General features: G+C 42.6%; 1 protein-coding gene across 14 annotated transcripts in view; it reads right to left on the bottom strand.

The window, feature by feature from the left end:
• Window positions 1-24,104, bottom strand: part of TNIK (TRAF2 and NCK interacting kinase) — a 321,027-nt gene that overhangs the window by 32,660 nt on the left and 264,263 nt on the right. For 10 of the 14 annotated variants that reach the window (XM_073359382.1, XM_073359394.1, XM_073359393.1 and 7 more), the window contains 6 exons: window positions 22,052-22,216; window positions 19,802-20,041; window positions 16,976-17,082; window positions 10,425-10,588; window positions 7,988-8,085; window positions 7,267-7,290 (listed from right to left, as the gene is read on the bottom strand). In XM_073359382.1, coding sequence (XP_073215483.1) covers window positions 7,267-7,290; window positions 7,988-8,085; window positions 10,425-10,588; window positions 16,976-17,082; window positions 19,802-20,041; window positions 22,052-22,216 — 798 coding nt within the window. The remainder of the gene's footprint in view (window positions 1-7,266; window positions 7,291-7,987; window positions 8,086-10,424; window positions 10,589-16,975; window positions 17,083-19,801; window positions 20,042-22,051; window positions 22,217-24,104) is intronic. The other 4 variants (XM_073359386.1, XM_073359388.1, XM_073359391.1 and 1 more) reach the window with 2 other exon arrangements.

Genomic DNA, 24,104 nt, shown 5'->3' with positions numbered 1-24,104 from the left:
GGCTCTGAGTCAGCCACAACAATTTAAAAAAAAAAAAAGCCCTCAGCAGAAACAGCTTAAAGTGAAAAGGTGCAATACTGTACCTCCTAGCCTGAAAATTAAGGCAAAAATGAAAAAGAAGTAGAAGTTTTTTTAAAAAAAGTCATTTTTCAGTTTACCATGACTTTGATGAAACCTTAGACCTGACAGTTATATAAAATAGACAGTTACTTAAGTACAAGGGACATTGCAGGCACAATGTAGAAAATAGACTTTTTATTATCTTACATGCTTTTATAGCAATGCAGGGGGAAGCAGTAGGGCAAAAAGAAAAGCATGAGAGCTCTAATTAGAATGGGTTAGACAAAGCATGCACATGACGAACAACGCATTGCAATTGTCAGTCTTACCATTTCTCCCTATATTAGTGACCGATGTAGCCATCAGTGCATTCGGTCAGAGATAAAGGATTAGGGAGAAAGAAACTCATTGAAAAATACTAAATTCCACAATTTTCTTATGGCCATATTCTCTCTCTACTGTATTCCACAAATCTCCAGTATACTGTTCCAGCAGAGTGACTAGGATAACAATATTAATTAAAATTGTACAGGGAGGTCTTAAAATTTACCCCTTGGCAGAAGAGAAAAAAAAATATGAAAAACATATACAATTGAGCCTGAGAACCCAGTTTATTTTTAAAAGAGAAGCTGTAATATTTTGCAGAGCAAATTTTACTTTAGTTGTTTGTTATTCCTGGCTTAAGGATGTAATAAATGCTTCGGGCATCATTCGGATTAGAAACTCAAAATGAAGCCCTCACAGCGTTAAGTGAAATAAGTAATCTTTCATCCCTAATTCCACACAGATCAAATAAAATGCTTTATTGACATTTAAATTTGCCCTAAAGTCAGACCTAATTGGTGTCTGTTGCAGTGAGAAACCATCAGAAACTGTCAATCATCTGAAGGGGAAAAAAAGAAACAGCATGACTGTTTCACACTTCCGAGGGGATTTTTATTAATATCATGGTTTTAGGTCAGTAGTCTTTATCTCAATGCAATGATTTAGTATGGAGACATGCCTACATGCTGCTCCCAGTTACACCCTATTGACTAGCAGCTATAACCCGTTTGATTTACTCCCATGCAACCATACCAAATTCATTTGAGGTCAGTGTAACCAAGTTTAGATTTTGGCAGTCCCTGTAGATACACTTCTGATTTCTGTGGCAGAAAGACATCCACTTCTGGGAAGGACTTTTTCCTCTCTCACACTTTTCTGTGCCCAGCCATCACTCTAAGCATGAGCAACATGGCCACAGAAGAAACTTGAGGCTCATTTTTTACATCAGTGTAATATTGACATAAATCATTTCATCCATGCTTTGAGAAACAGATAAGAACGTATTCCATATTAAAGAGCATGGTTAGGGGTTCATGACTGAAAATAGAGGGCCATATTCTAAGCCCATTAAAGTCATTGGAAAGACTCACTGAGTTCAGTGGGCTTTGACCAGGTCCCATAAATGTCAGTAAAGTAAAATAAAAATAAAATTAAAATTCAGGTTCTGTTTTATAGGAAATAATACCTTGCTTTTCTATAGTGCTTTTTCATTTATAGATCTCCAAGCACTTTACAAAGGAGGTGAGTCATTATCCCCATTTTAAAGATAGGGAAACTGAGGCACAGAGTGGGAAAGTGACTTGCCCAAGGTTACCCAGCAGGCTAGTGGCAGAGTTGGGAATAGAACCAAGGTCTCCTGAATTCCAGTCTAGTGTTCTATCCATTAGGCAACACTGCCTCAGATATGCTACATTTCTCACAAAGACAGAATGTTGCTCGTCCCTTTAAGAAAGGATCTTTATTATGACTAAAGAGAGAATATGGTATTTAAGAGTTTATTTCCAATGCCAATAACTTGGTGACTGCAATATAGTCAAATCCATAATCATGATGACTAATCAATCAAGCAGCTTCTATGGCTTGTTTGGTTGGTTTTCCTAAACTGATGAAATAAGATTAAATGAAGATTTGAACTATCTAAAGATGTTTTCAGTCTATAGTCAAAAACCTATTCATTAAGTAATCACTTTTCATCAAACTGGTCAGATTTCCCCCCAAATTTCTTAAGCAGTATAAAAGAAAACTGCAAAACAGCACCTCTTTTCTCCCTACATTTTAGGACTAGCACCAATTATTTCCAAGTATCAAGGGACCAGATTGTGAAAAACTGGTCTCCATTTTCACACCTGCAATTTCCAAGCCAAGATAACTGTGCATATTAAACTGCATCCGCATTATCTCTGCTCACAAACTGTAGCAACCAAGAGATTTAAATCTGAGCATGGAACTCTGGTTTCTTAGGGCCACCCAACCATTCTTAAAGACACTGAAAAGTAATTTATTCTACAAGTAGTTCCATTTAAATTAATCAGGTTGCTCCCAGAGTAAGGTACAACCTCAAAGTAATAGTGACAGAATCTGGTACTTAGAAAACAAGCATGTAACATCTCTCAATGTCAGAAAAGTCTGGGAGTGTTACAATCCTTCAGCCAGACACAGAGTTGATTAACATAAATATATTATCAGTCTGCTATAGTCATCATCAACAGATAGTTAACAAGTATTGTTTAATACCAGCTTAATTAGTTTTTAATATATAATTTTAAAATTATAGTGGCAATAATACTCACAGCATCAGACAATACCATGAGATAATCAATATTTTCCAGTGTAAGCTCTGCCGTGGGGTGGTTAATTCTCTGATGCTATCATTTTCTCTAGATAATCACTTTGTAGGGTTTTACTGATTCATCGCCTCAATCTTAGACCAAAACCCCCTCAATCCAACAGCTAGAAAGGAAGTGCTCTTTAGCACCAAATATATGTTTGAAATGTTATTACTGAAGATGACATAACATATGAGATAGCACTATCAATCAGTTAAATTACTCTTAATTGCAAAGACTTCTTTAGATTTAATATTTTCTGGAAACAGGTCAGTTCAGTTTCCAGAATCACAAAGCTCATTTAACTTGAGTTTTACAATAATGTTGCCCCTATCTGGATATTGATTTAAGTGTTTTCATTAGCAAGCTCTCTCATTAAACAAAATGCATTGCTCATGTTCAAGTCCAAGAGAACTAGCTAGCTATTTTCTCTTATTTCTTCTACTTTTTATAGTAAATCATTTTAGAAAGGGGTCACTTACCACTGTACGTAGAAATGCAAGTTATCAGTGCAGTTAACAACAGAAGTTAGTGCATGTTCAAATATTTGTAAGACATTTCATAAATACTAGATCAGAAATGTACTACTGACAATACAGTCTTTTCCGTGTATATATTTAAGACTTCAGCATTGTTAGATGTACAAATCTGTTTGAATAATATTTACATATGGTAAGAACTGTAAAATTCATATAACTTAATTTCTGTGTTTAAAAATATGGATGGGCAGTAAGACTGGCACTGCCAATCAACACTCATTGTAGCAACACTAGGTTTGAGCCTTCTAGATTCAACCCAGTTATCTGAATGCAATTGCACTGTGGTTACTGGTAAAGTGGTGGATAGGTTTGGAAGCCAACATAAAATCTGTCATTAAATGTGAAGACAGACACAGCTCAGGTGAACCCAGATCTCATCAGCTATATTAGTGAAATCCACGTGCAGAACCTGGCAAGAAGCAGCCACCTCGCAAACCAGCTCTGAAGGTTTGCTGCATTTGCCTGACAACATTGCATAACTTTGGGCCTAATCCTGCAGGGTGCTGAGAGCCTTCAACTCCCACCAAAGTGAAGGAGAGTTGAGTGCACTTAGGCGCTCACAAGAGAACTGCTCAGCACATGGCAGGGTTTGGCCCTTTATTAGCATTTCTATTTAGTATAAATTCACTCCTACTCTGATGTATTAGCTAGAAATATTTTGTGGCATCATAAATACAAGTGCATTAAGTGACATCTGTATGTCAAAAAAGGTGCTACCATGACTGCCCTAGCAGATGAGATTTCATTAGCCACAGCAGGGACAATGACTGTGCAAGCTTCAACCTATACTGCCCACTTATGTACTCTAACCTTATTCTGCATGTTTCAGAGTAACAGCCATGTTAGTCTGTATTCGCAAAAAGAAAAGGAGGACTTGTGGCACCTTAGAGACGAACCAATTTATTTGAGCATAAGCTTTCATGAGCTACAGCTCACTTCATCGGATGCATACCGTGGAAACTGCAGAAGACATTATATACACAGAGACCATGAAACAATACCTCCTCCTACCCCACTCTCCTGCTGGTAATAGCTTATCTAAAGTGATCACTCTCCTTACAATGAGTATGATAATCAAGTTGGGCCATTTCCAGCACAAATCCAGATTTTCTCACCCTCCGCCTCCCCCGCCCCCACCACAAACTCACTCTCCTGCTGGTAATAGCCCATCCAAAGTGAACACTCTCTTTACAGGTTTCAGAGTAACAGCCGTGTTAGTCTGTATTCGCAAAAAGAAAAGGAGGACTTGTGGCACCTTAGAGACTAACCAATTTATTAGAGCATAAGCTTTCGTGAGCTACAGCTCACTTCCTCAGATGCATATCGTGGAAACTGCAGCAGGCTTTATATATACACAGAGAATATGAAACAATACCTATTCCCACCCCACTGTCCTGCTGGTAATAGCTTATCTAAAGTGATTTCCAGCTCAAATCCAGGTTGTCTCACCCCCCACCCCCATACACACACAAACTCACTCTCCTGCTAGTAATAGTTCATCCAAAGTGACCACTCTCCCTACAATGTGCATGATAATCAAGGTGGGCCATTTCCAGCACAAATCCAGGTTTTCTCAGCCCCCCCCCCCCACCTCACTCTCCTGCTGCCAGGAGTTTGGCGGGGGGTGGTGGTGGTGAGAAAACCTGGATTTGTGCTGGAAATGGCCCACTTTGATTATCATGCACATTGTAGGGAGAGTGGTCACTTTGGATGAACTATTACCAGCAGGAGAGTGAGTTTGTGTGTGTATGGGGGTGGGGGGTGAGACAACCTGGATTTGAGCTGGAAATGGCCCACCGTGATTATCATGCACATTGTAGGGAGAGTGGTCACTTTGGATAAGCTATTACCAGCAGGAGAGTGAGTTTGTGTGTGTGTGTTTTGGGGGGGTATGTGAGAAAACCCGGATTTGTGCTGGAAATGGCCCACCTTGATTTTCATACACATTGTAAGGAGAGTGGTCACTTTGGATAAGCTATTACCAGCAGGAGAGTGCATTTGTGTGTGTGGTTTTTGGAAAAAAGGGCGGGGGGTGAGAAAACCTGGATTTGTGCTGGAAATGGCCCACCTTGATTATCATACACATTGTAAAGAGAGTGGTCACCTTGGATGGGCTATTACCAGCAGGAGAGTGAGTTTGTGGGGTGGAGGGGGGATGGAGGGTGAGAAAACCTGGATTTGTGCTGGAAATGGCCCAACTTGATTATCATACTCATTGTAAGGAGAGTGATCACTTTAGATAAGCTATTACCAGCAGGAGAGTGGGGTGGGAGGAGGTATTGTTTCATGGTCTCTGTGTATATAATGTCTTCTGCAGTTTCCACAGTATGCATCCGATGAAGTGAGCTGTAGCTCACGAAAGCTTATGCTCAAATAAATTGGTTAGTCTCTAAGGTGCCACAAGTACTCCTTTTCTTATTCTGCATGGAGCTCCTCTAGGGACTGCAAGAGAGTATCGCAGAATCCACATCCATTGAATCCTTGCTCTTACCATTCAGGCTGCCAACAAATTGTGGCAATGTTTAGTGAAGTCTTCTTCACTCAGAATCAGACAAAGCCAATCAAATCATTGCTTGGGGGCAAAGGACTCCATATTCCACCGTCACTTCTGAAATATCTGAGCTCCATGCCTACTAACCGTTTTCCAAAGAAGTGGAAGTACCAGTTTTTTTGGTCCTAAAATGAACCCAGGTGAGTTTACACTATCAATAAAACACAAATGGTTTTCCATTCAGCAAGTGTGTTTTAACACGTCACCACCAAATTCACATTATAAACATTGATTTTTTTTTTAACCTTGATATTTGTAAAACAAAAATATCTCCTCATGGGAAAAGACGGGATACTGAGTTAGATGGACCATTGGTCTCAACCAGTATGGCCATTCTTATGTTCTAAAATGAGGTTCTCTGAACTGCTATTAAAAGGGGTGAAATGCGGAGACATTTGAGTAGCAGCTTTGCTCTGTTTACAGTCCCATAGAACTCAATGGGGAGTACCAGCAGAGTAAGGTACTACTCAACTTGAGCAAAGACATTGTAATTTGGCCCTGTTTTCTCCCCTTAAGTGCTAATTTGGGACTTTGTCTATATTTGGGATTAGACCCAATTCCAGCCAATGGTATAGCTGCAATTGGTACAGGCTTCACTTGTGTAAAGCCCACACATAGGCAAGAAAAACAGTGATTTGGACCAGTTGTGCTTTCCCGAAGCAGGGCAAGCTCAAGTAGTGTAAGTCATTGCTTTCCTTGTCTGCATTTAGGGTTCTGCCATTCATCAGTGCAAACCCCAAGTATACACAAGGCCTTAAAAGGTATAGGTATTCTTAGCTGGTGTCAATCAGCACAGCTCTGCTAACTACAATGCTAATTTGTACCAGCTGAGAATCTGGCTCGAAGTATTATAAACTAATATTTCACCTGTGATTAACCAGCTCCCTAAAGTTATCGTGCAATAGCCAGAGCAATGCAATCTCAGAGCATCAGCCCTGACACATGCTGTCAACAAGAATGATTGTTATTAGGACATGGCTTCATTTGAAAAGCAGATAATTCTGCTCTTAGTTAAATTTGTGCTTCCCATTGAAACCAAAGGGGTCAGATCGGGTGTAACAGAGCAGAATCTGGACTTTGCTGCAATCCATTGAGACAGCCTTTGTCAGGGTAAGAAAGTTCCAGTCTCAGTTTATTCCCTATAAAATCCACAGAACACTGATAAAGTGATTTGCTCTGCTCATGAAGGTTCATAGTACAGTAGTTCTTGGTTTGGCCTCTGTGCAGTTGGTCTGCAAATGAATTTTGTGAAGCCAAATATACTGAGCAAAATGTATTAACAGATCAATTTCCCCCCCTTAGATTAGCTCACTGTATCTAAATACAATCTTCCAGATCTGAAATCTGAACCATGCTAGCATTGCCACCTTTTTGAATGTAAGCACCAGGAAAACATGGTTTGATATTAAGCTCTAACTAGTCAACCTTGCAAAGGCATGACCAACTAAGAAAAGATATCACTAACCTCATCTATAGCTTTCTTATAGCTCTGGGAGTAAGGGAAGATTAATCAGCGTCAGAGGAAACAGATCGGGACAGGAAAAAGCCAGAGGAAGGGCAAGCAGGTTAGAAATAAAATTAGAATTGTTAGCGCAACGCTGTGAAGTGTAAAGAAAAACAACATCAACAAAACATTAATACACATTAAAGGAGAGAACAGTGGAAATCCATTTGGTTATTGAGCCCAACGCACTCTGCAGTTTTAAAATACAAACATCAGACATAACATTAAACCAGAGACTTTGGAAGGGTTTTTCATGGGCCTTTGCCAAAAAAGTAATAAAATAAAAGGGCACAGAAATTACTCCCAGTTTTTTCTTAAACTGGGGTGACTAGCAACGGCTGGGTAGCAAGCCTTTGAACGCAGCACACCCCCCTCTGCAAGGTTGCTCTAAAAATCATCCTACGATAACACAATGTGAAAGTGTGCTATATACAAACCCTGGCCCCAATCCATCAAAGCGTAAAATTAAGCTGTGCTGAAGTTCTTCTCTTGCCTGGGGCCATTGTAAATCATGCAATCTCTGTGCATTAATATATCCCACGGACTATTGCTATACTGCAGATTTAGAGCCTCAGAACTGGCGATGGGACTGCATTTGCCTCTTTCTATGGGTTCCTAAGGCTGCGTGATTGCCATTAATGAAAACATGGCAAATTCTACCAACGCATAATTTAAGACTCACAGCAGGTCGGCTTGGTCGTGTCACATCCCTGCTGTCCTCCTGTTTCATCTTAGATGGCTCATGAGGGAGCACAGGTGACCCTTCAGGTTTGGCATTTCCTGGGCAAAAACAAATCACCGTTGTTAGTGGGAGATCAAAGACTTTCACCAGCCAGTAGGATACGCAGAATGATGTTGCGCACCCGTGCACAATGGCACCTCTGAGAAACCTAGTAGCTCCTCATTCATTTCAGGATCCAGTTCAAAATGATCCTCCATGTTTTTAAAAACACATAATCCAGTCACAGTCTCTCTGCTTCCCTGTCTGATCCCTCTGCTTGTCTAAGAAACAAACCATCAAACAGCACGTGGCACTTCTAGAGCCCCTTCTATCTCAGATCTTAAAGTGCCTCACTCACTTTAGTGAGTTACGCCTCACAACCTCTAATCCAGAGGTAGGCAAACGGTGTTCTCACTTTACAGAGAGTAAGGTTGTTCCACACTGGCAGAGCCCTGTGTGGAGTGATACAGAAATGTCCAGCTGCAGCAAGAGCGTGGGAAAGGATTGGGCTGAGGCACAATCCCACCTGAGCTCCCTGGTGAAGAGAGAGAAAGAGCAAGCAAGCTGCACCTTCCTGTGGTAGGGAGCCCGTAAAGAATGGGGACAGCCCATGGACAGTCTCCTTCAGTGGTGACTTGCAACTTCTGGGATACAGAGAGAGAGAGAGAGCAGTACCTGGGCTCCTGAGCTCAGACTGAGGTGGTCCCTGGCTCTTGCAGTACCCTTACATAAGCGTCATGGACAGCCTGGCCCTGAGTGACTTGCCCAAGGCCAGAGAGTGAGACTGTGGCAAAGTCAGAAAAGGATCTCCCAGAGCTGTGATTTGATCACAACTCTATGTAGTCTAGCATTGTCACGCCAAACTATCTTGCCATGGTTTTCACTCCTACAGCATCTGTTGCCTCTTGTTTGGAAAATCCTTTCTTGTTTCTCTCTACTTCATCTACCGCTTGGCTGAAAACAGCTCAAATCCTCTCTCCCTCAGCCATCACTTTATTTAATTTGTAATTGTATTATGTGACTCTGTAAAGCCTGTTGCCATGCAGTTTACTTGAAACGGGCTCTCCACGATATAGCTCTATTGCATTGTCCTCTCTCAGTGTAGCAAGAGCATTTATAACTAAACCTAATCCCCATATATGGCACTCTCAACATTCTTGTCCTTTTTCTATTAAAGCAACATTCACTCTGCAGAGGAGCTGGGCATATGATAAATTGGAAGCACTGTGTTATCTGATATAGCAAGGACATTATTACTCGCAGAATTTCTCATTAACTAAAAACCAAAAACAGAACAATTGACGATAAATTACTTTTATTGACTACCTAGAGGAGTGATTATTTTAACAAGAGACATGCCAACTTACAGTCAAGGTGGGGGTGAGGTAACGTCTTTTACTGGATCAACTTCTGCTGGGGAGAGAGACAAGGTTTTGAGCTTACACAGAGTTCTTCTTCAGCTAAGCTCAAAAGCTTGTCCTTCTCACCAACAGAAATTGGTCCAATAAAAGACATATTAACTCACACACCTTGTCTCTCTCATATCCTTGGACCAACTTGGCTACAAACATATTGCATAAACTTACAGTCAAGTCATAAAAAATTCAAAGCATGGGTGCAGCACTTGTTTTAATGTGCTTTAGTCTGTGGATTTATACTCCAGGGCTGTGAGAGAAATATAGATAAACTGGCTGGATGTGCTTTGGCAACTCCTACTGCGATTAGATGGGGAAAAAAGAAGATTTTCAACAACTATAAGATGACAGGAAACAAATCAGCCAGGAATGTAAACCCAGTGTAAACATGGTTCTGTTCTGAAAGACTTTTAGAAGAAATGGCTTTGGAGCTAATTCACTTCTCTATGCCCTGGAATGCTCACTGCACACAAATGAAGTAAAACACCAAAAAAAAGCTGAATTTGGATTAGAGAAGAAAAAAAAAATGAATGAGGAATTCATTATATTTCACTACAACAAAATCCCTATTTCTTTCTATAGGATGATCTTACAACTACATACATACAGAATATTGGACCAAAACTTGTAGTCACTTTACTTGTAAAATGCTAAGTCAGGTCTATGAGGGTTTTGGACAATAAATAAAGTTCTGTACAAACATAGCCACTTCAGCAGACAATCTGAAAGCACTGTGAAAAGGTGAGTAAGTATCATTTCCATGTTAGAAGGGAAGAAACCGAGGTGTAGGAGAGGAGCCTAATCTCGGAAAAAAACAGTTGTCTAAAATCAGGTGCAACTCCATGGCTTCAGTGGATCTATTTAAATCAGCTTTTCACACACATGAGATCAGATCAGATCCAGGGGAGGTAAAGTGACTTGCCAAAAGAGTGGAGAAAGGTTACAGGATCAGGGCCTAAAGCTTAAAAAAGAAGTCATCTCACCTCTGACTCTATTACGTTCACTGGAGCCAGCTTGGGAACCAGGCTGGGAGCCTCCCTGGGAACTAGGCTGCGAGCTCGGGGTGCTGGAACTGGAGGAGCTGCCACTACTGGTCCTCTGTAGGGGACTCTCAATGACGGGCTCAGTTCTCCTCAGGTCAGGGTTACTGTTGCACACCAGAATGAAGGAAAACTGCAGTTAGAAGGTGTAACTGTTCTGGAGAGTTGGGAGAAAGTCTTCATTCAGTTGGAAGCAATATAACAGGTTAGTGTTATTGAAGCAGCAGGTCCTTTCAAAGTTGACATGAGAGGGTCAGATCTACCATGGCGACATGCAATACAAGATGACAAAACGACTGTGGAAAGTTTAGTACTGTATAATTCTGTGCATTTCAGAGCCTAAGCATTCTGGGTAAAATTTTCATCCAAGTGACTTTTCAAAAGGGCCTACGTGACTCAGGAGCTTACATTCCATTGCAAGACAGTGAGGGCTTGTCTTCACTACCCAGGAGATCAACGCTGCGGCCATCGATGCAGCAGGTGTCGATATAGCGGGTCTAGTGAAGATCCACTAAATCGATGGCAGAGCGCTCTCCGGTTGACTCCAGCACTCCGGTTCCCCGAGAAGATTAAGGTAAATTGACTGGAGAGCGTCTCCTGTCAATGCAGCGCAGTGAAGACACTGCAGTAAGTCGACCTAAGCTACGTCGACTCCAGCTAAGTGAGCCGTAGCTCATGAAAGCTTATGTTCAAATAAATTTGTTAGTCCCTAAGGTGCCACAAGTACTCCTTTTCTTTTTGCAGATACAGACTAACACAGCTGCTACTCTGAAACCTGGTAGCGTAACTTAGCTTGACTTACCCCAGTAGTGAAGACAAGCCCTGAGACTTAGTCTGGTAAACCACTAAGGATGCATCTGCATTAGGACAAAGGGTGTGGTCTTAATTCGAATTAGCTAACATGTGGTAACTAACACGAGGTAAAATCCAAGTGAAGACAAGGCAGTTTGTACTTTTAATGAGCAGATCAAGGCAAATGCTCTGCTCCCCCACAACCTTTAACTCAACCTGCGATCATGAATGAAAACTGACAACTGTTTTGTCTTCACTAGGATTTCACCTCAAGTTAGTTACCTTGTGTTAGCTAACTTGAGTTGAGAATACACCTTTTTTCCTAGTGAAGACAAGATCCAACTGACTTTAGGCACATTTGAAAAGCAGTTTAGGTGCTTTTGCAAATGCTTCCTGGTATCATTAACTAGTAGTTTCCAGAAACTAAAAGACAACTAGCTGACACAGTAGCCAGGGCCAGACAGAAGCTTTTGCTATGCTAGGCAAACTGGAATTGGTCACGTCCTCACAGCCCCAACAAACATTTTACTGGCTTTAGAAATTTTTTGCCCTAGAAAATCCAGGTATGGCAGAGCTAACCCTGATATCATCACCATTCAGCCACTGAAGTCAATGGGGCTATGCAAAATGTATACCAACTGACCTTAACTCCAAAAACCGAACAAAATCAAAAACTGCAATTTAAAAGTTACTTAATTTTAAATGTTTAAAAATATTCTGTTTTGAAAAGTAGGGGCTTGCAGATTAGCTATTTTTCTGTAATATTTGTTCCCTTGCTAAAATCTGCAACGTGACTGCAAAGTATATTTGCTGGGCATCAACATTCCCAGATCTTCATGGTCTCATATCTCAGCCATTTCAAATGGCAAGAGGCTGAAACCTGACACATAAGTTGCCAGCTTTATCATTTCTCTTTTTCTATCTCACTGTTTCTTTCAAACACATGCAGAGTTTTAAATTAGAAAAAAAAAGTGGTTTTGATTTACAGATGCAACCAACATTTCTCAGGGTTTCACGTATCTTTATGGAATTAATCCTTGGCACTTAAATGGCAACAGAAAATATGTTCATGCAGCATAGTACAATACCTTTTCACACAATGTTTCTGCTAACTGATTTTATTATTCAAAGTCTTTCTGTAAATGAGTGGAAGCTTGTTACATGCAGTTCAAGTAGGACTGAGTACTGACAACAACATGTGCAATACTTCTGCATTATATAATATGTAATCTGGAATCAAATGCACAGCATAAGCATCATAACACATGAGATATACGTGATCCTGAATAATTTAGCGAGGGGTCAAAACAGCACAAATTGCATTTATTGTGCAAAGTCCCATTGCCATAAATGATTTCTTGGCAGGATCAGTTTCATTTGGACTTTGTCTTGGATGTATATTATGTAGAATTACTGTCCAGTGTACCTTGATTTTGCATAGGAAGTTATTAAGAAGATAACAGCAATATTAACATGCTTGTGCAGAATGACAGTAGCTTTCTGTGCATAGGGTTGCCAGGTGTCTGGTTTTTGACTGGAATGCCCGGTTGAAAAGGGATCCTGATGGCTCCGGTCAGCACAGCTGACCAGGCCGTTAAAAGTCCGGTTGGTGGTTCAGCGAGGCTAAGGCAGGCTCCCTGCATGCCGTGGCTCCACGCGACTACTGGAAGTGGCGGCATGTCCCCTCCTCCGGCTCCTAGGCACAGGTGCGGAACCCCCCACCCCAACTGCCAGTTCTGCACCTCCCATTGGCTGGAAACCACGGCCAATGGGAGCTGAGGGGGCGGCACCGGCCCACGGGGCAGCATGCAGAGATGCCTGGCTGTGCCTCCATGTAGGAGCCAGAGGGGGCACATGCTGCTGCTTCTGGGAGCTTCTTGAGGTAAGCGCCGTCTGGAGCCTGCACCCCTAGACCCTCCCACCGTGTCCCAACTCCCATCCTCCTCCTGCCCTTCAAACTCCTCAGTCCAAGCCTGAAGCGCTGTCCTATGCCCCAAACCCCTCATCCCCAACCCCACCCCAGAGTCTTCACCCCAGCCAGAGGCCTAACCCCCCCCTGCACCCCAACCCCCTACCCCAGCCTGGAGCCCCTTCCCGTACTCTGAACCCCTTGGCTCCACTCCCCAGCCTGAAGCCCCCTCCTGAACCCCAAACCCCTCATCCCTGGTCTCACCCCAGAGCCTGCACCCCACAGCCAGGGCCCTTACCCCCTCCCTCATCCCAACCCCCTGCTTAAGCCCAGAGACCCCTCCCATATCCCAAACTCCTCATTTCTGGCTGCACCCCAGAGCTCGCACCCCCATCTGGAGCCCTCACCCCCTCCCACATCCCAAACCCCTGAGCCAGCGAGTGAGTGAGGGTGTGGAAATGAGCGAGTAAGGGTGGGGAGAGTGAGTAACGGGGGGGAATGGAGTGAGTGGGGGGCAGGGCCTCAGAGAAGGGGTGGGGTAGGGGCAGGGCAAGGGTGTTTGGTTTTGTATGAGTAGAAAGTTGGAAATCCTATGATGGAAATGCACCATATAGGTTACAATAGAATAACAGTTAAAATAATATTGAATACAAAATTAGAGTTTATACAAAGCTGGAAGGAATCCAGAAAAGCAGTGGGGAATGAAAGAACAAGAAGAGAAGATACAAAAATGTTATTGCTGGATTGAATGGTTAATTTAATATACTTTTTGGCATTATTGTAACTGCAGTTGAACAGTTGTGGAATTCTACATTATGCAGTATAGCTGGTGTTGTCTTGGCTCAGATGTTATCTGGTTAGTTGATGAAACTTCTTTTAAAACTTTAGCAACAGCACATTTATCTATACCAGGGGTCTCAAACACATGGCGGCCTGTGGAGATATTTGCTGCAGCCCGCCAAGCTCCCCACGCCCCCACCACCTCTCTCCCAGTTATTTCCTGCAGCTGCCAAGCTCCCCTCACCCGCTGCCCCTCCTCCCCGCCCAGTGCGCCACATCCCCGCTCCTCTGCCTACCTTGAGACACTTCCTGCCACCAAACAGCTGTTTGGCGGCGCTTAGCGCTTTCCAGGAGGGAGTGGGGAGGAGCAGGAAGCCGCACGCTCAGGGGAGGAAGCAGAGAAGAGGCGGGGCAGGGGCAGGGATTTGGGGAAGGGGTTGGAATAGGGCCAGGAAGGGGTGGAGTTGGGGTTGGGACTTTGGGGATGGGATTGGAATGGGAGCAGAGTTGGGGCGGGGACTTTGGAAAAGGGGTTGGAATGGGGGTGGGAAAGGTGGGAAGGGCAGGGCCAGGGCCAGGGGCAGCGGGGTAGTTGTCAGTGATGCAGCCCTCAGGCCAATGTACTAGTCCTCATGCAGCCCTCGTGGTGATTTGACTTTTAGATACCTGATCTATACCAACTGCGGTCAGGTCGTTGAGTCCGATAGAAAAACTGGATACCCTTACTTTAGTCAAACAGTCCAATGGTATCATTGTTATTCTAAGTGCTGGCTCTTCTTCGTGTCATGACTATGTACTGGAATATTCCTTGCTTCTAAAAAAATTTCCTTTAGGGCCTAGTTAAATAATAGCGAGAGATTCTGTTTTGGGAAACTGAGGATGCTTTGGCTGTGGGTAATGGAGGTGACTAAAAGCAAACTGTAGCAGGGTTGGCCACCTTCTGAGCACCCCCTGAAGGTCAGAGGTGGCTCTATGGCACCCTACCTCTCTTTTCCCTCTCCAGGGTCCCTTAAGAACTCCACACGGTCTTTCTCCTGGCTACCACCACCACCCATGCCTGGGGCTGGTTTCATACCAGAAACAGTTCAAACACAGTCCTCAGAGTCCCAAAATGAAGTCCATCACCACATCATAAGTTCATACTCAGTTCTGGCATCTTCTACCACACTCAAAGCTTGTCTTCTGTCTCAATCTGTTCCCCATGAAGCTGCTACTCCCTGTCCTTCCTAGTGGGAGCTCAGCTTTCTGGCTTTGGCTTCCCAGCTCTGGCTTCCTGGCTCCAACCCTTCTCCCAGGCAGGGTCTCTGGCAGGAGCTTCCTGCTTGTTACAGATCTTCTTTGCCACAGCTGCTTCTTCCTGCTTCCTGTTCCCCTCTGGCTCTTTACAGGGAACTTCTGTCTCTATCAATCCCCTACTGAGGCTCTTGAACAGGCCCGGAAGGGATGGAGCACTTCCTTCTTAAAAAGCCCAGTCCACCCAGTGACACCCAGAGGTAAATGGCCTTTCTGCTCATAACAAAGAATTTTTTCTAAAACAATTTGGCAATACATATTTCTTTGGCTACCCTAGCACCCACCTTACACTGAGCCTGCTATACAGCATGCAGTGCTGCTGCAGAGTGAATCAGACTGGCTGGGAAGAAAAGCTTATGCTGAAAGTCATGACCTATTGGTAATTTGGCTGAGAATATCCTACCTAGGAACATCTAGTTTGAAGCCTTATACCTCATCCTAAGAGGACAAGATAAAGAAAACATGAAACATTTCCATAATACAAAGATATATGGAATACAGATATTTATCCTGAGATTTAAACTGGCATTTCATTTGAAGAGATCTGGAGTTCTGCCCATCATACTATCACAATCTGCAAATCAAAGACAAGATCTCACCTGTCTAAGCTCATTCTTTTGCTTCTGCTATGACTGAACCTGTTGCATTTTCTCTTGTTTTAAAAAGCTCAGGGCTAGATCCTATAATGTGCTGTCCTGGTGCACAAGGGGAAAGGGAGAAGAGGTTATAGTGAGGATCAGGGGAAGTTAGGACAGGATCTTTCCTGGGAGTGCTAGGAGTTGGAATGGTTAATAGGCCAACCTGGGCTAACAGAATTGTCTAGTCCCCAACTACTTAATGTCAGTGGCACATGCTAGCCAGGGACACACACTGTTTCTATAGGACCCATTTACCATAATGGGAATTTTGTCATTGACTTGAATTTAAGACAGATTAAACCCTTATTAGACAATAACAATGCAGAGTCCTCCCCACCACACAGTCCCTTGCACTGCGGATGGAATCCTGCTCTGATTAGCAGGGATACTGGAGAATGTATCTATGACCATCTCTGCTCACCCCTCAGCATCACTAAGTTAGGCAGAATTTGACCCTCAGTGTGCAGCAGGAAGGAGTTGAGAGGACCAAATCCTGCTTCCACTAAAGTTATGGCGAAATTCCCAATCAAGACAATAGCAGTAGCTGAGAGTCCAGAGTATCTTCTGCATCCAGCTATAAATCTTGGAAAGTCCAAGAACGTAGACATTTCAACTCATCAGGATTTTGCACAGATAATATTAGAAGTCCCAGAGGCCAAATGTTCACAGCCTTTGGTGATGCTGTACAATTCTAATTAATGCAAATCTCAAACTTCATCAAGCTATGGTGGAGATGCAAAGCGATTGTAGTTTATCAGTAAATCCATGTTAAAAGAGAGCAGAGAGTGCTTTATTTTTTAAATTTTGACTAGATTTATTGACAAGACGACTAAGGACTGCATCCTAGGAGTTTTACTAAAATCATTGGTTTGGTGTTTGTTACAATGAGACTCTCTGTTTCCCGCAACAGCAGTATATAGATTGCGGTAATCCATCCATTGAATGCAGTGGGCACTGGCTCATGACCCAGTGACCCCGCTTCCTTTGTGAGGCTCACAAACCAGGGCACCAGGAAGAAAATTATAAAACTAACAGACAGATTCATTAATATTTTTTTCCCTTTCCCACATGGCCTTCCGTACCTTGCTCTGATGGGCTGTGATCCTAATCTAGTTCCCAACGCAGTGCCATTCCCAGGAGAGTTCTTTCTCGCTAGTGCTGGGGATATGGAAGTTGTTCGCTGAGGCACCTGAAAGAAAATTGAAAGCGTCACAGCTATTAGGACTGTACAATTGAACTTGGATATTCTCTTCATGCATTTGGGGGAAGATCAGGTTTCGGCAGGTTTTCGAGCTGGATATGTAATTACTTTTCCACTGAGAGAGATGAAATATTTACAGCAGTTATAAAACACAAAGTTCTTGGCACGTACAAAGAATCATAGATGTCTGAGACAGGAAAGACCTGAAAAGTCATTTATTTTATCCCTCGTAGAGCAGGGCCATTCCCAACTGTATAGTCGCCTGAAGTCTAAAAAAAGCAGGTGTTAATATCAAGCAGTGAGCACCAAAATTAACAAAAAACACATTCAAAACAGAACAGTCCTAAAATCTGGACTAATCAGAAAGCTCAATGTAGCAGCTCTTAGAGCTACTTGTTCAGGTAAAAATAAATTACTTGTAATAATACCACAGAGGTAATGCGGCCTAGTGGTCAAAGACAAATGATGGGAAGAAGGAAGATCCCTGTGTGGACTCCAGGCTGAGCCATTCAACTACCTTGATTAAGTCACATGACTTTTTGGCCTCAGTCATTTCAGCTGTACAATTACCTGAAAGCCAGATGTCACTGAAAACCAGATGTTCAAATTAGGACAGATCACCTCAGATATCCCAGAACAAACAACATTCCATAGTAAATAAGGGCTTCTGGACTCAGCACCTTTTTACACAAGGCTAGAACCTTGACCTTGACTCACTCCACTGTAATTTTGAGCTCTCTGTGTGCCTGTTACACATCAGTATCATACAGGATGTTACGCAATACTTCGGCCCTATAATAAGAACTGAGGTCATTGCTTACCTGTGGATCTCCCTGCCACAAGATGAGGCAGAAGCCAAAAGCTTAGTAGGATTCAAAAAAGGATTAGACATTGCTCTGATAATGGGAAGATCCACATATTATGTTAGATAGTTAAAAAAATTATTTTAGGCTAAGAGAGAGCGATGTCTTCATGTTTCAGGGCATAGCAACCAATAAGTGATTAGATTAAGAAGAAACCTCCTCCATGGATAGATTATTCCCTAGTTGTCTTTTTCTGAGCTTCTTGCACCTTCTTCTAGAGCATCTGGTTTTGAAAACTTTCAGGCACAAGGCACTGGACCACAAAGGCCTATGGTCCAATCAGGTATGACAACCAAAAGTCTGCTAGCTTTTATCCATGTCCCTGTAATGTCTCCAGCAAATACTAGGTAAGCAAGGAAACAGCTCGCCCTGGATCAGCAAAAAGAAATGGGCCACAGTGTCTGCAATATGCTATTGATACCCATCTCACAAGCTCCAACAATATCCTTACATACTGTTTGAACAGAGGGGCGACAAGACTGGCCCTAAGAGACTCTGCAAGTGAGAACCCTGGGAGGACAGCAATTACTCTTCGTAACCTTTTGGTAGACAATGAATGAAGACAATTCAAAACAACTCCTATCCATCTCTGCCAAGTCCTCCAGAAGAATCGGCAGCTCTTCCCAATCATAATAGTATTGAAGAACACCGATAGGATGATCAGGCAGCTCACCGCTGTCCATTACTCTGAGTAGAACATGCAACCTGTGCCAGGTCTGAATCTCAACTGATTGGATTCCAAAAACACTGGAGGGTAGCCGATGTTGCCAGAGTTGGGCAGCTGACATCTTCCGAATCACATTAGTAAGGAAAGGCAAGACACTGCACGGTAACTGGTCAGAGCGTTAGCATCAAGAGATGTGTTTTCACCAAAGGATTATCATATTAAAAATTACTGCCAGCTTACTCTCCCCTCAGATAAGCACTAATGGATCCTCTCAATAAGATGGTTGCCAAAAGTGTAAACAGTATTATGTGCGGACACAATACATCATGGCTCCCATACATAAATAGCAGATACTTTATTTTAAAATGCAAGTTGATTATTTGCTGGAACACAGCAAAACTGCATTTAAATCATGGAAAAATACTGTTTACTTCAATGTCTCTAATCAATTTGCAATACCTTTCTCTTTGTATATATGCTCCTGAGCTTAGAGCTGATTCCATTTCAGGAAAATTTTTAACAGTAAAGTTATAATTCATTCCCTCCCCCCCCTCCCCCCAATCCCTTGCAAAGAAGCTTATGAACAATGCAACTGAAATACTGTAACAGAGAGCCTTAATTAAAGAGGTACTGCCAGATGCTGCCGTAATGTCATTGAAGGTATAAAGCTGCTGGAGCCCTTACAAATCTTCCATCAGGTATTGATTACAACTGGAGGCAGGACACTGAACTAGAAGGACCAAAGGTCTGAGTATGACAAATTTTATGTTCCTAAATTATTCAATTTAAGCAGAAAGCATTCCCCCCCCCCAAGGGAAAATAGATGTAGATTTGTTCTGGATTCAGCCTGGGCTTGAGAATTTTCTTTGCAGTGTATCACAAGACTTACACACATATAGTGGTAATAGGAAAAAAACCTGCATACCAGCTGAGGGCCAAACCTGCAAACTGCTGAACATCTCTGAAGTCCTAAGCACCCTCGTGCTTACAATTATGCAGGAGATGCTCAGCACTGCACAGGACCAGTCCCTGAATTTAACAGGATGTGAACTCCACCGGTTCAGAAAGAAGCCCCAAAAGTCTGTCCCCTGCATTGCAGCGCTGAGCAGTGCTGAGGGGATGAGCTCTGAGATTGCCTCTTTCAAGCTTTCGATGTTAGGAGCAATACAAATGTTACCTTTGGTGGAACGTCCTCCTCCTGTCGTAACCAAGAACTTCGGTCAAACTTTTCAACACGAGGGGGGAGAGGAGGGTTTTCTGAGGTGGGGTCCGAGTTCTGCCTTGGCATCTCAGTGCGGTGAGAGGTCACCGTCAGAGCCTCCTGAAACCCAGCCATTCCCTTTGCGGGTTGTTCGTGCAGTGACTGAGAGCCAGACAAGGAGGTTCCTTGGGATTTCACACTGACCAGATGTGGAATCTAAGCACCAAGCCAAAACAAAACCATCAGCATAAAATGTTTTAAAAAAAAATTGAAAAAATCTCAATAGTTCTAATGTATTTAAAAAAAAAACACCTAGGTTTGAAATCTGCACTGCGTTTTGGTTTCAGGTCTTTCTGGCTTCTTACACAAACTCCATACGAAAACGTTCTTAAAAGAACATTAAGTTTGCACAGTTCAGCATTCTAAAGTCATGAAATGCCAAAGTTAGGGTTGCACAAGTAACTTTACTCTGACTACTTTTGCATATGCATGATGATAGTCTTCATATACATGATCACATATTATTTCTCAAATAATACAATATAAATATATCATGTATTTTTTTCTATAACCTCAAATACACAAGGAAGCATAATTAAGGTTGCATGAGAAACCTTAACTTGGCATTCCTGTTTTTTTAAGTTCTTAGCCATACAACTTTAACATTACCCTAATGATTTTGGTATGAAATTTCCTAGAGTTTTTAATTAAAAAAAAGAAAGAAAGGAAGAAAAAATTATGGAAAAAATAAATGCAAAGAAACAGCTTCAGTCTCCAGAAAGTCTGAAGCACTGATGGCTTTAAAAAACAACAAAAAAGCAATAATGGTGTGAATCTCCACAGTCTGGCTAGATAGCATCCTGTCCAATAGACCTAAGGACTCTCTCTCTTGCAAGTCTTAGGAGTGCAACAGTTAGGATGGCACTTGCACCTCATCCATCCGAGAATGCCTAGGTTACATCAGGTCACAGCTGCTTCCCAAAAACCTTATAAAATCTGCAAGTGGCCTTGCTAAACCCCTTCACACTTACAGGACCTGGAGGGATTTAGCCAAGGGCTCCTCTGAAAAAGCATAAAATGGAATCCTCTATTACCAGTGTAAATAACAAATTTACACACACATTTATATGGGGTTTTGTGCGTGAAATGATAAAGTCTTTCAGTAACATATTAATAATGAAAAAATGAATGCCAGTCACAGACAATTAATGCCAGTCACTTTTTTAAAAAAGCATAAGGTTTGGAAACTTTTAAAGGAGGCAAGCGAAGTATATTTAATTTCTGTCAGTGAAAAGACTGAGGTGAGATGGGATGTTTATTGTTTGTTTAATTCTGGACTCCAGCTGAAAAAATAAAAGTATGCTGCAGGGCCTTCCTCACATAGCAAGTTAAAGTTCACGTTGCACTGCTGACTCACCAGGTGGTACGAAAGACTTTAGCAGAGGCAGATACCGGAATGCGGATGGAGTTCAGTTAATTTGTGGATTTTCCTGTAGAAACCACATACAAACTTGGGGCAAAGATTTTATATCGAGGGCTGGCAGCAGACACACCCCTGGAGCCCTCACTCCACAGGAGTTGTGCCTGCTTTTCTGGGACAGAACTGGGCCCGATCGCTACACCCTTACAATGTCTTGTGAAAGTGTATATTTGGAACTCGTGGTTGGGTTTTTCCAGATGTATGACTGCAACTGATGTTAACTAAATGTTTAAAAAAACACTGAAGGAAAAGATGCAAAATCTTTTTCCGATAACCCTAAACACTGAGCCATACTAGGCCTACTGTACCAGGCTCTGCAGTTTCACTTTGGATAAAAAGGGTCCCATCAGAAACAAAGGAACTGTCATACTGGAGCAGACCAATGGTTCACCTAGGTCCTTTAACTTGTCTCCAACAGCAGCCAATACCTGATGCTTCAAAGGAAGGAAAAAAACATCATAACGTACCTAACAGTGCTAAGTTATACTATGGAGGGGAGAAGAAACCTTGTCTTCAACTAATGATCATACTATACTTGGCAGCATGAGAGCTGTAATCCTTTTATTTTTATTCCATGTAGTGTAAATGCAGATGCTGCTCTTATTCACAAACAAATCTAGAGCTGAGAAACCCATGTGTTAAGAAATTGTTTCCTTTTAATCCACAAATGTTGTGATTCTCTTACCAGAACCACCAGCCTCCTGGTGTAATTAAACTGGCAGGGACCTAGGACCAAAGTACCATACCTGTGGATCCACTGGTCTGAGCATGGGTGGTGTCCGAGTTGGCTGCACGCCACTAATGCTAAAGGACTCTGAACGAGGAGGCAGGTTTGGATCAGATATTCTGTTAGCCACTTTGTGAGGCATTGCTGGGGAGCTTTGCCGGTTGAGTCGAGAACGTTCCTCTACCTGAGGCAACACAACAGGAGAATCAATGAACACAAGTTGCTTCACTTCCCCACAATTCTACACCCAAGTCACCTGTATAGCCATTTTCCTGTATTTCTAATCAGTACATTGTTTCATGCACCTCTTTTATACCCATTAACACTGAGCACCAGATGCTTGGATTCAATAAGGACTTCCATATTAGGGCAAACTTGAAAAGGAAAATGTTTAACCAATGTTCCCTTTTCTGCATTTCCTTGCTATCAATGCAGATCAGTGGGGTGAAAAGTGGCAATTTCAGAAGTGGTAATTTTGGAGCTCCAGACAAAAGGAGGCTGGGAGTGGGGTGGGGGATGCTGGAAGCTGCCTAGCCTCCCGGTGGGTTGCAACAGAGCACACCCAGCAGGAAACTATAGACAGAAGTGGGCATTGCAGCTGAGTCAGAAAGACAGAAGAAAGAAAGATGGAAAGAAAGACGACATGCAGAGAGGGTGGGTGGGGTGAAGAAGAGGTAGAAAAGAAAAGGTGCCAAAAAAAGAAGCTAAAGTGGCATGGCGAGGGAGATCTGTCTTTGAAAATAAATCCAATCTAGAGAAAATGTAATGTGTGCACTGTCCCTTCTCTCTGTCCTTTCCATATTTTGGTCTAGTCAGTTGATTCTTTTCCCCTCCTCTTCCCACTGCTTAACCTTGTTCTTCTGAAGACACCAGCTCCTCGACACTGACTAGGGGCTCTATTTCTGGCAGGACAGATTTCCTACCTCTCTCTTCTGTTTTTCCTTTCTCATCTACTTTCTCTCTTGTGCTGCTTCCATGCTGCAGTTTTCTCCATCCCTTGGTCTACTTCTCTTTGCCACCTTTCTTTTACCTATCTTACTCTTCTTTTCCTTTCTCTCTCTAGACTCCTTCCCCCCTCCGGGGTCTACCTTTCAGACCCCAGTTGGTTTCTGTAGCACAAGCAGAGCACAGAGCGGAGCTGCTGGACAGTCTGGAAGCAGCAGAAGAAAACTCTCAACATTGTAGGCAATATTAGTGGGAAACATAGTGGTGCTGTTCTCAGGAGAGGTAAAATAACAATAAGACTAAAAAAGGATCTTCCCAGAAGCCATTAGTTCTTTGTCTGCCACTTTATACTTGAGTCTCATTTGGGTCGAAGTTCTGAGGTTGGCCAATGTGATACCAATGGAGCATCATTCTGCCTCATGAATAAGCATCCAAATTCTGAACCAGCCCCACTCCGTTTTTTGCCAATTTGAGAAAGCAGGTTGTTTAAAGTCAGTGGAGCTGTACCAGCCCACACCCACAGAGAACTTGGCCCTCTACATACAAATGTCTTCCCCAATATACAAGTCCTTTTTTGATTCTAACAGAATCAAACTCACGCGAAACCCAACAGCGTATCCCTTCCCCAGAGCCTAAACTGAACTGTTTGCTTGGAATCTCTCCAAATGTAGTTCAGTGATAGTTTCGCAACTGTTAGCCAGACCAAACCCAATTTTCGTTTCATTGTGTATTTGAAATGCCTTGGTACTGATTTGAACAACCCTTTCAAAGTGGCTATACAGGTTACAGACAGTTTTACACTTGCCTTGAAAGCAGTCCCTCAACCCTGCCAAAGCTTACTGCAGGCAGAACCTGGCATTACTGCAAGAGATTATAATTGGACAAGAATATGTATTTTTGCAACATGTTACAACAGCAGTCATTTGACTGTTGTGTTTGCAAAATCTGAGACCATAAATTGATCATATGATCAGGAAATCTCGCAGTGGCAGTTCCAACCCCTGAAAGATGAGAAAGACCCACAAAAACAGCAATAGGCAATGGAGGACCCAGGCATGCAAAAACACCCTCCTCCTTCAAATATATTAGGCTAGTGGATGTCTTGAGGAATCCAAGTTACCAGGCAG

Source organism: Lepidochelys kempii, chromosome 9, assembly GCF_965140265.1.
Source record: "Lepidochelys kempii isolate rLepKem1 chromosome 9, rLepKem1.hap2, whole genome shotgun sequence".
Classification (NCBI taxonomy): Eukaryota; Metazoa; Chordata; order Testudines; family Cheloniidae; genus Lepidochelys; species Lepidochelys kempii.
This window is presented reverse-complemented; position numbering and strand designations above follow the sequence as displayed.